Consider the following 14,219-nt stretch of genomic DNA (forward strand, 5'->3'; position numbering starts at 1 on the left):
TCAAGGAGGAGATTTAAAAAAAATATTAGAGGTGAATGAGAACACAGATATAACATATCCAAATTTCTGGGACACTATGAAGCCAGTACTAAGATGAAAATTCATTGCATGGTGTCCATTCTTTAAAAGAAGAAAAAGTCAACAAATAAATGACTTAACATTACATCTCAAAGCCCTGGGAAAAAGGAACAAATCAACACCAAAATCAGTAGAAGACAGAAAATAATTAAAATCAGAGCTCAAATGAATGAAATTGAAACAAAAGTAAGAACTGAAAAAAATTACAAAACAAAAAGAGTATTCTTTGAAAAAATAAATAAAATTGACAAATGCTTAGGCATGCTAATGAAGAGAACAAGAGAGAAAACTCAAATTAATAACACACATGATTAAAAAAGGAAATATCACAACAGACACTACAGAAATACAGAGGATAATTAGAAATTATTCTGAAAATGTGTACTCTAATATAATAGAAAATATCAAGGGCATTGACAAATTTCTAGAGTAATATAATTTGCCCAAATTGAATCAAAATGATATACACAATTTAAACAGATCAAATTCAAGTGATGAAATAGAAGATGGCATCAGAAGCCTATGAACAAAGAAAAGCCCAGGACCAGATGGATAAACAGTTGAGTTCTACAAAAACTTTAAAGAAGAACTAATACTAATACTCTACAATTTATTTCAGGAAATTGAAAAATAAGGAGCATTTCCAAACTCATTCTATGAAGCCAATATCACCTGATTCCAAAACTAGGCAAAGATACATCAAAGAAAGAAAACTTTAGACCAATATCTCTAATAAATATAAATGAAAAAATTCTTAATAAAATTCTGGCAAATCAAATACTAAAACATATCAAAAAGATAGTACATCACCATCAAGTGGGGTTCATCCCAGGAATGCATGGTGGGTTCAACATATGGTAATCAATAAATGTAATTAATTACATCAATAGACTTAAAGATAAGAGTCATATGATCATCTCAATAGATGCATAAAAAGCATTCAACAAAATATAGCACAGCTTGATGTTCAAAACCCTAGAAAAACTAGGGATAACAGGAATATATCTCAACATCATAAAAGCGATCTATGCTAACCCCGGCCAACATCATTCTAAATGTAGAAAAATTGAAAGTATTCTCTCTAAAAACTGGAACAAGATAGTGATGCCCTCTTTTACCACTTCTGTTTAAAATAGTTCTGGAGACACTGGCTAAAGCAATTAGATAGATGAAAGAAATTAAAGGGATATGGATAGGTAAAGAAGAACTCAAATTAGCATTATTTCCCAATTTTATCATTCTATACCTAGAAGACTGAAAAAACTCCACCCGAAAACTTCTAGAACTAGTAAATGAATTCAGCAAAGTAGCAAGATATAAAATCAACATGAATAAATCAAAGCCATTTCGGTATATCAGTGACAAATGCTCTGAAAGGGAAATGAGGAAAACTATCCCATTTACAATAGCTTCAAAAAATAAAATACCTGGGAATCAACTTAACAAAAAAGGTGAAAGTCCTCTACAATGAAAACTACAAAAAGCTAAAGAAAGGAATTAAAGAATAACTTAGAAGTTGGAAAGATCTATCTTGCTTGTGGATAGGCAGAATTAATGTTGTCAAAATGACCATTCTACCAAAGCACTATACATATTTAATGCAATTCCAATCAAAATCCCATAAGTAGAAAAAACAGTCATGAAATTCATCTGGAAAAATAAAGAGACCCAGAATAGCTAAAGCAATCCTTAGCAAGAGGGTGAAGCAGGTGGCATAACTATATCAGATCTTAAACTATAGTATATAACAATAGTAACAGAAACAGTATGGTATTGGCACCAAAATAGACTTGTAGACTAATGGTACAGAATAGAGGACACGGAGACTAACCCACAAAATTACAATTAACTTATATTAGACAAAGGTGCCAAGAATATGCATTGGAGAAAACATAGCCTCTTCAACACATGGTGCTGGGAAAACTGGAAATAAATGTTCAACAAAATGAAATTAAAATCCTATCTCTCACCATGCACCAAACTTAAAACAAGGTGGATCAAGGCCCTAGGAATTAAACCAGAGACACTAAGTCTATTAGAAGAAAAAGTAGGCCCATATCTCCATCATGTTGGATTAGGCCCCAACTTCCTTAATAAGACTCCCATAGCACAAGAATTCATATTAAGAATCAACAAATGTGAAGGATTCAAACTAAAAAGCCACTTCTCAGCAAAAGATACCATCAGGTGAATAATGAACCTACAATTTGGAAACAAATTGTTAGCACACACATGTCAGATAGAGCACTAATCTCTAGGATATATAAAGAACTCAAAAATCTTAAGACCAAAAAAAAAAAAAAACCCAAATAACCCAGTAAATAAATGGGTCAATTAACTGAACAGACACTTCTCAGAAGAAGATATATAATCAATCAATAAATATATGAAAAAAATGTCCGCCACATCTAGCAATTAGAGAAATGCAAATCCAAACTACTCTAAGATTTCATTTCATGCCAGTCAGAATGGCAGCTATTAAGAATACAATTGGGTGTCAATATACCTTATATGCAAACAGAGATATGAAAAATTGTGTTATATATGTGTATTAAGAATTATAATGCAAAAAGTACAAGTATAATGCCATAAATTGACATCAACCTACTTTATATACAAAGATACGAAAATTTGTGCTCTATATGTGTAATAAGAATTGTAATGCATTCCACTGTTGTTGTGTATTTTTAAAAAATAATAAAATCAATTTAAAAAAGTAAGAACTCAGTAAAACTTGCCCCAAACTGTGCTGGGGTTGTTGCTCAGAGGTAATACACTTACCTAGCATGTGTGAGGCATGGGATTCAATCCTCAGTATCACATAAAAATAAATAAATAGATAGATTAATTAATTAATTAATTAATTTAAAAGAATACAAACAACAGCAAGTTGGCGAGGATGTGGGGGAAATGGCACACTCATACATTGCTGCTGGGGCTGCAAATTGGTGTAGCTAATATGGAAAGCAGTATGGAGAATCCTTGGAAAACTGAGAATGGAACCACCATTTGACCCAGCTCCTCCATCTACACCCAAAGGACTTAAAAACTGTATACCACAGGGACACAGCCACATCAATACTTATAGCAGCACAATGCACAATAGCTAAACTGTGTAACCAACCTAAATGCCCTTCATTAGATAAACGGATAATGAAACTTTGGTATACATACATAATGGAATATTATTTAGCACAAAAATAGAATAAAATCATGGCATTTGCAGGTAAATGGATGGAGTTGGAAAATATATTGCTAAGTAAAATTAGCCTATCCCTAAAAACCACTTACCGAATGCTTTCTCTTAATGATGATGCTAATTCATAATGGAGTTTAATGATGCTGATTCATAATGGAGTTGGGGGTAGGGAGTATGGGAGGATTAGATGAATTCTAGATAGGGTAGAGGGAGCAGAGAGGAAGGAAGGGGCATAGGGGTAGAAAAGATGGTGGAATGGGATGGACATCATTACCCTAAGTACATGTATGAAGACATGAATGATGTGACTCTACTTTGTGTACAACCAGAGATATGAAAATTTGTGCTCTGTATGCGTAATATGAATTGTAATGCATTCTGCTGTCATATATAATAAGTTAAAGTTAAAAAATAAATTTTAAAAAGACATTATGAATTTCTACCTGTTGTGAGTTGAATTTCCCCCCATTTACATGATGAAGTACTAACTCCCTGTATCTCAGAATGAAAACTAATTTGGAAATACCGTCATCACAAATATAGTTAGTTGTTACAATGAGGCCACACTGGATAGGATGGGCCTATAATCCATTATTAATTGGTTTTCTTATTAAAAAGGGAAATTTGGATACACACAGGGTGAATGCATTGTGAAGATTAGTTCTGATGTCAAAACCCAAGAACCTACCCAAAACTCTGAGACTGATTTGGAATACATCTTTCTCTATGACATTCAAAAGAAACATGGCCCTGCCAAGACCTTGATGTCAGTTATCCAGTCTTTATTTTTTAATTTATTGCATGACAATAAAGTTTTGTAATTTAAGCCATTTACTTTATTGTAACAGTCCTGGAAAAGTAATACACAATACTATAATGCTGGTGCATATGAGCCAGGTGTATCTCCATTTTAATCCATATAATAAACATCATCCCCCCCTGTGGGTAGTAATAATGAGGTCAAGGATGGAAGAAAAGGCTCCATTTCTACTTTTCAGATCTAGATTTCTCAAAGTATATGGAACTCTTTTATAATTGCAAGAAATATATCTATATCTTCAAGTTAAGTCCAGAAACAATCTATGCCCTCAAAAGGCAAATGCAAGAAGGATGTGCACAGGTACTATTCAAGGCAAGTATATTGTTGACAATGTGGTGCAAGCATGGTGAAGGGCACATGTTGTGATTATAGCACATTCTTTTTGGCATGCTCTTTGATACAACAGTAGCTTGGTGTACACATAACAAGTACTTGCCTGCTGAGTGCCAGTGTGCTTACCAAAAGAATTCATGCTTACTCAGTTTAATTAATAGCAGCATCTAGTCTGACAAGATCTTAATTTATAACTTTAAATTGAATGCCATGTAATTAATAAATATTTCAGATTTTATATATTAACTGTGTATATTATTTAATGTCTGATAAAGACAACTGATCTTTCTTAAGTTGATTATAATTGAAACAACCGAGCTACGCAAGATGGCAGCCAGCACGGGCTTGGGAGTAAAAGTCCCTCGCAATTTCCAACTGTTGGAAGAACTCAAAGAAGGCCAGAAAAGAGTAGAAGATGGCACAGTTAGCTAGGATCTAGAAGATGAGGAAGACATGACACTTACGAGATGGACAGGGATGATAATTGGGCCTCCAAGAACAATTTATGAAAACCTAATATACAGCCTTAAAATACAATGTGGACCTAAATACCCAGAAACACCCCCCTTTGTAATATTTGTAACAAAAATTAATATGAATGGAGTTAATAGTTCTAATGGAGTGGTGGACCCAAGAACCATATCAGTGCTAGCAAAGTGGCAGACTTCATATAGCATCAAAGTTGTTCTGCAAGAGCTGCGGTGCTTAATGATGTCTAAAGAAAATATGAAACTCCCTCAGCCTCTGGAAGGACAGTATTACAGCAATTAATCGAAAAGAAAAACCACAAGCCCTCCCCACATTCAATTTAAGCAGTCTTCATTTTCCACAGTAGTAAATTTTCTAGATACATCTTGTAGACCTCAAAGTCTACAGGAAAGGAAACTCCCAATCGAAGGCAATTTATCTTAAGATACTGTAAATGTTACTAATATTTTTTTTTCCATTTGAAATATATAAGTTGTGCTATAACAAATCGTCCTGTCAAGTGTAACCACTGTCCATGTAGTTGAACTTCTGGGATCAAGAGAGTCTATTTAAATTGATTCCCATCATGACCAGTGGGGCACATCCAACTCAACTGTGAAAAGACAGGTCCCACAATCACCTTGCTGCTGGTTATTCGGCCTGGGGGCTCTGCCTTCTCCCCTTCCTGCCCTGCCAGCCCTGGGACAGCCCTCCAGCAAGAGTAGAGCAAAGGTTTCAGGTCACAACCTGGGGACTACTGCTGGATGTGGGGTGCTTTGCCTGCACCCTGGTTACTTTCTTAAGTCTCAAATGATACCCCTTCTAAGTCATTGTCCTGCCCCACTCTCCTCCACTCCTGTCCTTGGTGGAAGCATAAACTGTAACCCTCTGGCCCCTTTGAAATTGTCCTTTGCGAAGAATTCAGGGCTTTCCCCCTCCCCCACCTTGATCGAGGGGTGCTGCTTTTTTCCTCCTCCTCAACTCCCTTGTGCACCTTCACCACCCGGCACTCTCCACCTCCCTCCCTGCTTGGCCAGAAGTCATCAGGTCAGGTTGGAAATCTCTGACCTCCTCCTCCACATTTGGAACCACGTTTGATCACTTTCCACCAGCCTGGGAAATGAGCTTTGGGTCCTGGGTCCGGCCACTCTGCTGTCACCCTCAGCCAATACATCTTTGGCCCAGGTCTTTGTAAGGTGGACAGGGCAGTCCCCAGGGTGACATAGACCTGCCATCCCTCAGGGTCCCTCTGTTTAGACCTGCAGGAGGCCTCCTGGAGACGCCTGTAGAGCACACAGGGCCCCTCTGGATTGTTCCCTTTCCTGTAATGATGTGGCTTTCAGACCGTGAAGAAGGGTGAACAGGGCCCCCTGTGGGGCTCGCCTGCCATCCCCGAGGGCCTAGTGTGGAATCTGACAACTGGAACCAGAGAAACCTAGACCCAGTGCAGATATTGGTTTTGGTGCTACTGCCTCCCAGGTGCTCAGCAGGGACTGAGGAGGAGCCAGTGTGCACAGCAGATCCCAGCATTGATGGGGCCTGGCCTCCTGGTACCTTGCTGTATCTCCCACTTCCTGTTCAGGACCACTATGCTGAGATCTGGATGCAAACAAAATAAAGGTAATTTATGGTGTTCTGAAAAAAAAAAAGAAAGAAAGAAAGAAAAAGAAACAACCTGTAGTGGGTATTTCATGGTGATTCCTTCTTGAAATGCAAATTCTGAAGAAAATTGAAAGCAATTTTAAAATTTCTTCCTTTCTATGTATTTTATGCTAACCATTCTTCTTCCTTGCTTGGGATTTAACACAGTATTTTAACCAAAAGCTTAGCATTCATTTCTAAAAGGATTAATAATAAAAATTTGAAAACCTTTAAACGCATAAAATGTTTCAAGTCCATTTAAATCAATGTGTGGTTACTCATGTTTTGTAAATGGCTTTCAAGGTTTATGTGGTTTTTGTTGTTGTTGTTGTTGTTGCTGTTTAACATTAATATAACCTCAATGTGATATCTGCTACTTTAAAATCTTAAACCAAACAGTATCAGATTTAACAGTTAATTCATTGGAAGGTAAAATCAGTATACAACAAACTGTTGTTGAGTTCACATCACCGAAATCAATTTTGTCAGCAATTCTTACTTTATAATAAATATCAAAATATGTAGCAAAGATATTGTAAATATCTGAATGCATTATAACACCAGTTCTCAGACATCAACTGAATGTCTGACAATTCAATTCAATTCTGACACTATCTACCTTGTGTTAGCATCAGATCTAACACATTGTAAGTCAAAGTCCTGAACAAGTTTATCTTTGCTTCAGAAGTCACATGTAAGTGGGGATCCCAGTTTGTCCTCATTTCCGTTTTTCCTTCTACCAATCTGGGGATTCCCACACCCTCTCAAGTTCTATATCTTACTAGGATAACTCAAGAGTAACTATGATTATGAATACCAGTTTGATATAAAGATTACAATGAATAACAAGATAAAGAAGTACACAGGGTGAAGTCTAGAATGGTTCCAAGCACTGAAGCATTTATGCAGTCAAGGTGTGCTACTCTCCCAGAACATTGATATATTCACTCATCAGGAATGTCCCATGAGTTTCATTTTCTGGAGTTTTATTAAGCATGATTGACTAAACAATTGACCATGTGTTTGAACTCAGTATCTCATCTCCTCCCTGTCATAGAGATTAAGCAGCTGAACTTTCCAACTCAAATTAAACCAAATAAAGATTTTTTTAAAAAATAGGGAAGTGATCACCTGTGTCAAATGCTGCCAAAATATCAAATAAAATGAGGATGAGTATTGACTCTGTATTTGAAAAATGTAAATGTGACAATGTGAGATTTCAATGGAGTAGTAAGGACAAAATCTAATTAGAATACATTTGCAAAAAATAAGTTGTGGGAAATTTGAAAGAGTTAAGTCTAAACAGCACTTTTGAAAGGAGGATGCTCCAAAGTTATCAGAGACAAAATGTGAAGAGGGATTAAGTGATCAGGGATTAGGATTTAGGAAAGTTTTTGCTGTAAGTGATGTTATTGTTATTTAAGATGTGGGATACTTCAATGCTTGTAGGATAAGGATGCAATGTACAGTTATAAAGTGATAATATATAAAATAATTTATTTTCAGGAGCAAAATACATATAAAGAAGATTATGTGGGTACAGATGTGCTTATATGGGCAATTATGTTGGTACAAGCTTACAGTAGATCTCTTAAGATTGCATGTATTTTCAGTGAATTAAGAGGCTACTTAATCAGTTGATAGTGAGGAAAGGGACACTATAGGATGCTTGAGATGAGATGATGTGAAATTATTGTTGAACAAAAGAAAATGAGAATGAAAATAAACATAGGAATTACAGTAGGATGATTGGTAACTATTGAATGGGCACTTTAAATTTTAGTCATAAAAATAGAATGAGACAACAAATGAAAGTCTTCAGCCAATAAGATATAAACTACATGTATAATTTCTTGACTTCAGCAAACTGTTTGAGTCCTACTTAGGATGACTTGGCTTCTGAGCCCTGCCTTCCTGTGACAATAATAAGCCAAGGGAGCTGATGAAATGCACTGTTGTTAAAATATGAGAAAAGGTCATGGTTTGGGAAAGTAGTTTTGGTATAAGCTTTTGGATTTTGCACACAGGACTGATAATTATGGAGATGATAGTGATAATGCTGATGGTGGTGCATCTCATTCAAGAGATGGTAGATGGTGTTAAGGTGCCAAGAGTAAACTCCCAGAAGTAGAGAAGATGAGGAAGCAACTACTTATGAGTATTAGCATTGTGTAGCACATAGATTTTGTGCTTTACAGCTAAATTCAGTCTAATAGTGTATTCATTATTCCTCCTATTTCACAAAGGAATTCGACTTGATTATCTGAACCTACTATTCAAAAGAGAGAGGGAGTGACAATCTTTTACTATATTCAGAAATTTACCATGAAGGATTGAAGTAAAAACTTGTCAAATATTTTATTAGGCTTTATTTCCATTAATATGACCACCATCAACTTTCCAGTATCTTTGATATCAAGCCATTTTAGATAGCCTTATAATGGAGTCAGATCCCAGGAAACCTCTCTGCTTGATAGAGTAGGAAGAATTCTAGAGGAATTCTATGGGTTATTTTGTTGACACAAAAAGACTGCCCTGTCTAGTAAACCAAAACAATCTTTGCTTTGATGCCATTTCTGCTTGAACAATCTGTAGTGATACTCAGCAGAAGTTGTCACTCCTTGACACTATGTAAAGAATCTAGTTTCACTATTAAAACACAGCAAGGTTTTTATGACCACAACTTTACTCCATAAAATGGGAATGACAAGGGGATGATTGAACAACTATGTATTTGGATGTACTTTTAATAGAAGGCTGCATTTTATATCATTTTATTCTTTCCAGAACACATTTGCTAACATTACCTCATTTGATCCACACAGTTTATGAGGTTGTCAAGAGTCAATTCTACACATTTTAGAAAAAGTGAATTGTAGCTTCAACTGAATTTCTAAATACTATATGCATTGCAAATGGCAAAACCCTACTAAACCCAAGTTACTCATCTGTAGGCCAAATGGAGATGAATTCCTTATGACATGCTGTTTCCTGAAACGTTTTTTTTTTTTTTTTTTTTTGTGAAAAATTGTACGTTAATTTCCAGTAGGGCTTTCTCTATAACTATGATTCACAAACTTCAGCACACATCAGAAATATCTGGAGAGCTTGTTGAAACACAGGTTGCTAGATGCCATCCCAGAGTTTCTGATTCAGTAGATCTTGGTTGGGGCATAAGAATATGCTCTTGTAACATATTCCAGGTGATGCTGATGTTCCTGTGACTCTCTTTTTTTCTTATCTTGGAATGTGTTGCTTTAGTAAGGCTTACATTGCCAAACAATGCAGGGCTATTACCAAACTAAGGCAACAGTTTGGTAATAGCCCTGCATTGTTTTACACTTTGTTTTTAATTTATTGACAGATACTTGCTGAAAATTTAAATTTACATTGACAAAACAGGTTAAGACAGAGCCATTGGTTGTTGGAGTTCTTGGAGAAAAGAAATTTTATTTGTGAATACAACCCAGGGTTAAAAAATCCCTGTTATCTTTTTTTTCACATTGATGAATGGAGGTTTTATAGTCCACACTTTTAATAAGTGTACCTATATGATTTCTGGCTCTAAATGGAAATCTTCATTCAAACTACCCACTTTATGTAAACCTGAGGACACTAAAACTCATGCTTATTTGATTATTGAGATGAGCCGACACCTCTCAGCACATCTGCAGATTCAACTCATAGTTATTACATTGTTTTTGACCTTCTTTTCTACTTGGGGCTTGTAGAAATTTCCTTATTTTCTTACAAGCTATTATATGAAGATTTATATGTTATATAAACATTTCTAAATTTATAATAGAGGGAATATTCTCAGATCATTTAGTTTGCCCTATTGCAGGAAACAGGCTTACAATTTTTAATTGCCAAATAAAAATTACATATAATTATGTTCCCATACATGATTTTTGAAGTACATACATACATATATTTGGATATATATGCATATATCCAAATATATTCAACAACATGAAAATACTAAGTGTATTGATAAATGTATGATCTCCCATATTTTCATTTTGTGCTGAGAACATTTAAAATCCATTTGTAGCAATTTTCAGATATACAATATATAATTACTAATTCTAGCCACCATGTTATATTATCAATCTCTTGATCTTATTCCTGCTAATTAAAGATATTTTATATCCTTAATCATCTTATATCCTTAATCATAGACTTATTATTTAAAGTAAGCAATTTTCTGAAGTCAAAATAGTTTTTATTACAACACTGTGCTACTACATTAATCCAAGGAAGTGTCAAATTACAGCAATATAGGAAAGGCATAAAATTGTCATATACAACAGCCAAAATTATACATAGTAGGACTTTCTCTATTAATCACTGACTCTATCATCTATACAATGGCATGGATATGGCAACTAATATAGGGATGACAAATAGGTTTCAACTTGAGAACCATCACTAATATGAAGTGGATTCACTATGTTGAGGAGGATTTTGAGGCTAAATCCAGGAAATATGTTTCAGTGGTTAAACAGCCCATGGTTCAATTTCCAGTACCACAAAAAGAAAAAGAAAAAAAAAGAAAAAAGAAACAGGGAAAAAATCAAAGATTATTAATCTAGTAAGCCAAGACTGGAAGAAATTAATATAGAATATACAAAACAACACAAAGAAATTTTTAAAAATAACAGAAATAACTACATATCTTTCAATCATAATCCTGAATGTAAATGGTCTAATTTCTAATTATAAGACACAGATTGGGATGATTGAATTACAAAAGAAATCTAACAATTGCTGTCTGCAAGAAACTGAATTCACCTCTAATGCCATATGCACAATGAAAGTAAAAGGATGGGAAATACTGCTCCAAGTAAATTGGATCCAACATCAAGAATAAATACCTATATTTATATCTAACAAAAGAGATTTGAAGCCAAAATAAGAAGAGACAAATAAGGTCTCTAAAAATTGATAAAGGGAACAATTCACCAAGAATATATAATGATTATAAATATATCCACACTGAACTTTGGAGCACCTAATTTTATAAAACTAACACAGAAAATAAAAGGAGAGATAGACTGCAATACAATTATAGTGGGTGACTATAATACTTGAATTTCATTGATAAGTAGACTATCCAGCCTAAAAAATCAATAAAGAAACATCAGAGAGAGATTATACTATAGAACGAATGGACTTCACAAACAGCTATAATATTCCATCCAATAACTATGGAATACATCCTCTTTTCAACAGCACATAGAACTTTTCCAAAATAGATATATATTAGACCATAAACCAAGTCTTCACCAATTCAAAAAAATAATTTATTGTTTCTCATCAGATAACAAAATGAAACTAGAAGTCCACAGTATAAACTACAGAAATTGCATAAGCACATAGAGACTGAGCAATGTTATTGATTGGATGTGAGGTGTTCCCCACAGGTTCATGTGTGAGACAATGTGAGAGGGATCAGAGGGGAAAGGATTGGGTTGTGAGATTCCTAACACAATCAGTGAATTAATCACCAGATGGGATTAATTGAGTGGTAATTGAAGACAGGTAGGGAGTAGCTGGAGGATGTGGGCACTGAGGATGTGTCTTTTGTGTTTATATTTGTATCTGGTGAGTGAAATTTCTCTGCTTTCTGCTCATCATGTGGGCTACTTCCCTCTGCCATATTCATCCACCATGATGTAGCTGGCTTTATGTGAACTGAGATCTCTGAAACCATGAGACCTTAAATAAACTTTTGCTCCTCTGCAGTTGGTTCAGGTCATTTAGTCACAGCAGCTAAACAACTAACTAAAACAAGCAACAAACTAATTAACAGAATGGGGAAAATTTAGGAATTCAGGTGGAAATAAAAACTTCCTAGAATCAAAGGAAAATGGAACAATTCTGTAATATCAGAACTTGATAGAGGCAGTAAAACTAATATTAATAGGTAAGTTATATCTTGCATCAAGAACAGAGAGACAGATTAAATAAGTAACTTAGCGATGCATCTCAAGGTTTTAGAAAAACAAGGCAAATAAAACCCAAAATCAGTTGAAGGAAAGAAATAATACGAATGAGAGCAGAAATAAATAAAATAGAGAAGAAAGAGTTGGTTCATTGAAAAGAACAAAAATGAAAAATCTTTAGTCAAACCAATAAATAGAAGACTCAAATAAATAAAATTAGAGGTGAAAAGACTTTACAACAGATAACACTTAAGTTGAAAGCATCATTAAAGAATGTTTTGAAAAACTATATATCAATAAACTTGAAGATATAGAGGAAATAGTCAAATTTCTGGATGCATATGACCTACCAAAACTGCAAGATGATGTCAAAATCCTAAATAGATCAATAAAGTTTAATGAGGTTGTATCAATTAACCTTCTCCCCCCAAAAGAACAGGTTTTGATGTATTCACAATGAGTTTTACTAAACTTTTAAAGAAATAATGCCTAAGCTCCTCAAATTATCACACAAAATAGAAAGAATGGAAATCCTTTTAAACTCATTCTGAAAAACCAGTGTTAACAAGCACATAAAACTATGCAAGGATATGACAACAACAACAAAACCATAGCTCAGTATACCTGATGAAGTTAAGTGCAAAACTCATTAGCAAAATCTTGCAAATGCAATTTGATAGCACATTGAAAGGTCTTACAGCATAATCAACCTAATGTCTTTCCAGGAATTCAAGGATGATTCAATGCACTGAAATTAATAAACATATTATGTCATATAAATACATCTAAGGATAAAAATTACACAATAAAATCAATTGATGCAGAAACAGGCCTTTGATAAACTTCACTCTGCTTCATGTTAAAGGTCTTAAATAACCTATGTACAGAAGTATCATTCTTCAACATAATAAAGATGTATGTAACAAATCCAAAGCCAAAGTCATGCTGAATAGTAAACAAACAAACAAACAAACAAAATCTTGAAAGCATTTCCTCACAAATGGGCACAAGAGAAATAAGTCTGGTCTCAACAGTCTTATTCAACATAGTACAAAGATTTATCCATAGCAATCAGGAAAGAGAAAGGAATAAAAAGGCATACAAGGGGCTGGGATTGTGGCTTAGAGGTAGAGCGCTCATCTAGCATGTGTGAGGCCCTGGGTTCCATCCTCAGCACCACAAGGAAGTGGATAAATAAAATAAAGGTATTGTGTCCAACTACTTCTAAAAATAAATATCTTTTGAAAAGCATACAAATAGGAAGGAGGAAGTCAAATTATATCTCTTTGCAGATGTATGAACCTATAATTATAATACTCTAGGAATAAAACCAAAAGACTCTTGGAACAGACTTAAAAATGCAGCTAAGCATCAGATGCAAAATCAGCAGGCAATGACCAGACACTTTCTTATACACCAATAATGATCTATCAAAGAAAATAATTCTGGAAAAAATCTAACATTTGTTTCCAACAAATGTAAGAAGAAACTTGTGTTGATGCTCACCTGTAACCCTGGTGACTCAGAATGCTGAGGTAGGAGGATCCCAAGTTCAAATGTAGCCTCAGCAACAGCGATGCACTAAGCAACTCAATGGAACCCTGTGTCTAAGTAAAATGCAAAATAGAACTGTGGCTGTGGCTCAGTGGTTGAGGGTCCCTGAGTTCAATACCCAGTACCAAAATAAGAAGAAGAAGAAGAAGAAGAAGAAGAAGAAGAAGAAGAAGAAGAA

At 34.7% G+C, this 14,219-nt stretch overlaps 1 protein-coding gene and 1 long non-coding RNA gene across 2 annotated transcripts in view; both read left to right on the top strand.

The window, feature by feature from the left end:
- The first annotated feature begins 4,749 nt into the window (after positions 1-4,749).
- LOC107156074 (ubiquitin-conjugating enzyme E2 variant 1-like) lies at positions 4,750-5,201 on the top strand. The gene has a single exon (XM_048797276.1). It carries the CDS (start codon positions 4,884-4,886, stop codon positions 5,199-5,201), a length of 318 nt encoding a protein of 105 aa, XP_048653233.1. The 5' UTR covers positions 4,750-4,883.
- A 616-nt stretch (positions 5,202-5,817) lies between these two features.
- Positions 5,818-14,219, top strand: part of LOC125614465 — a 20,239-nt gene continuing 11,837 nt past the window's right edge. Inside the window, exons 1-2 of the long non-coding RNA XR_007345050.1 lie at positions 5,818-6,029; positions 12,084-12,090. This is a non-coding gene — a long non-coding RNA (uncharacterized LOC125614465). The remainder of the gene's footprint in view (positions 6,030-12,083; positions 12,091-14,219) is intronic.

This window comes from Marmota marmota, unplaced genomic scaffold (assembly GCF_001458135.2).
Source record: "Marmota marmota marmota unplaced genomic scaffold, marMar, whole genome shotgun sequence".
Lineage (NCBI taxonomy): Eukaryota > Metazoa > Chordata > Mammalia > Rodentia > Sciuridae > Marmota > Marmota marmota.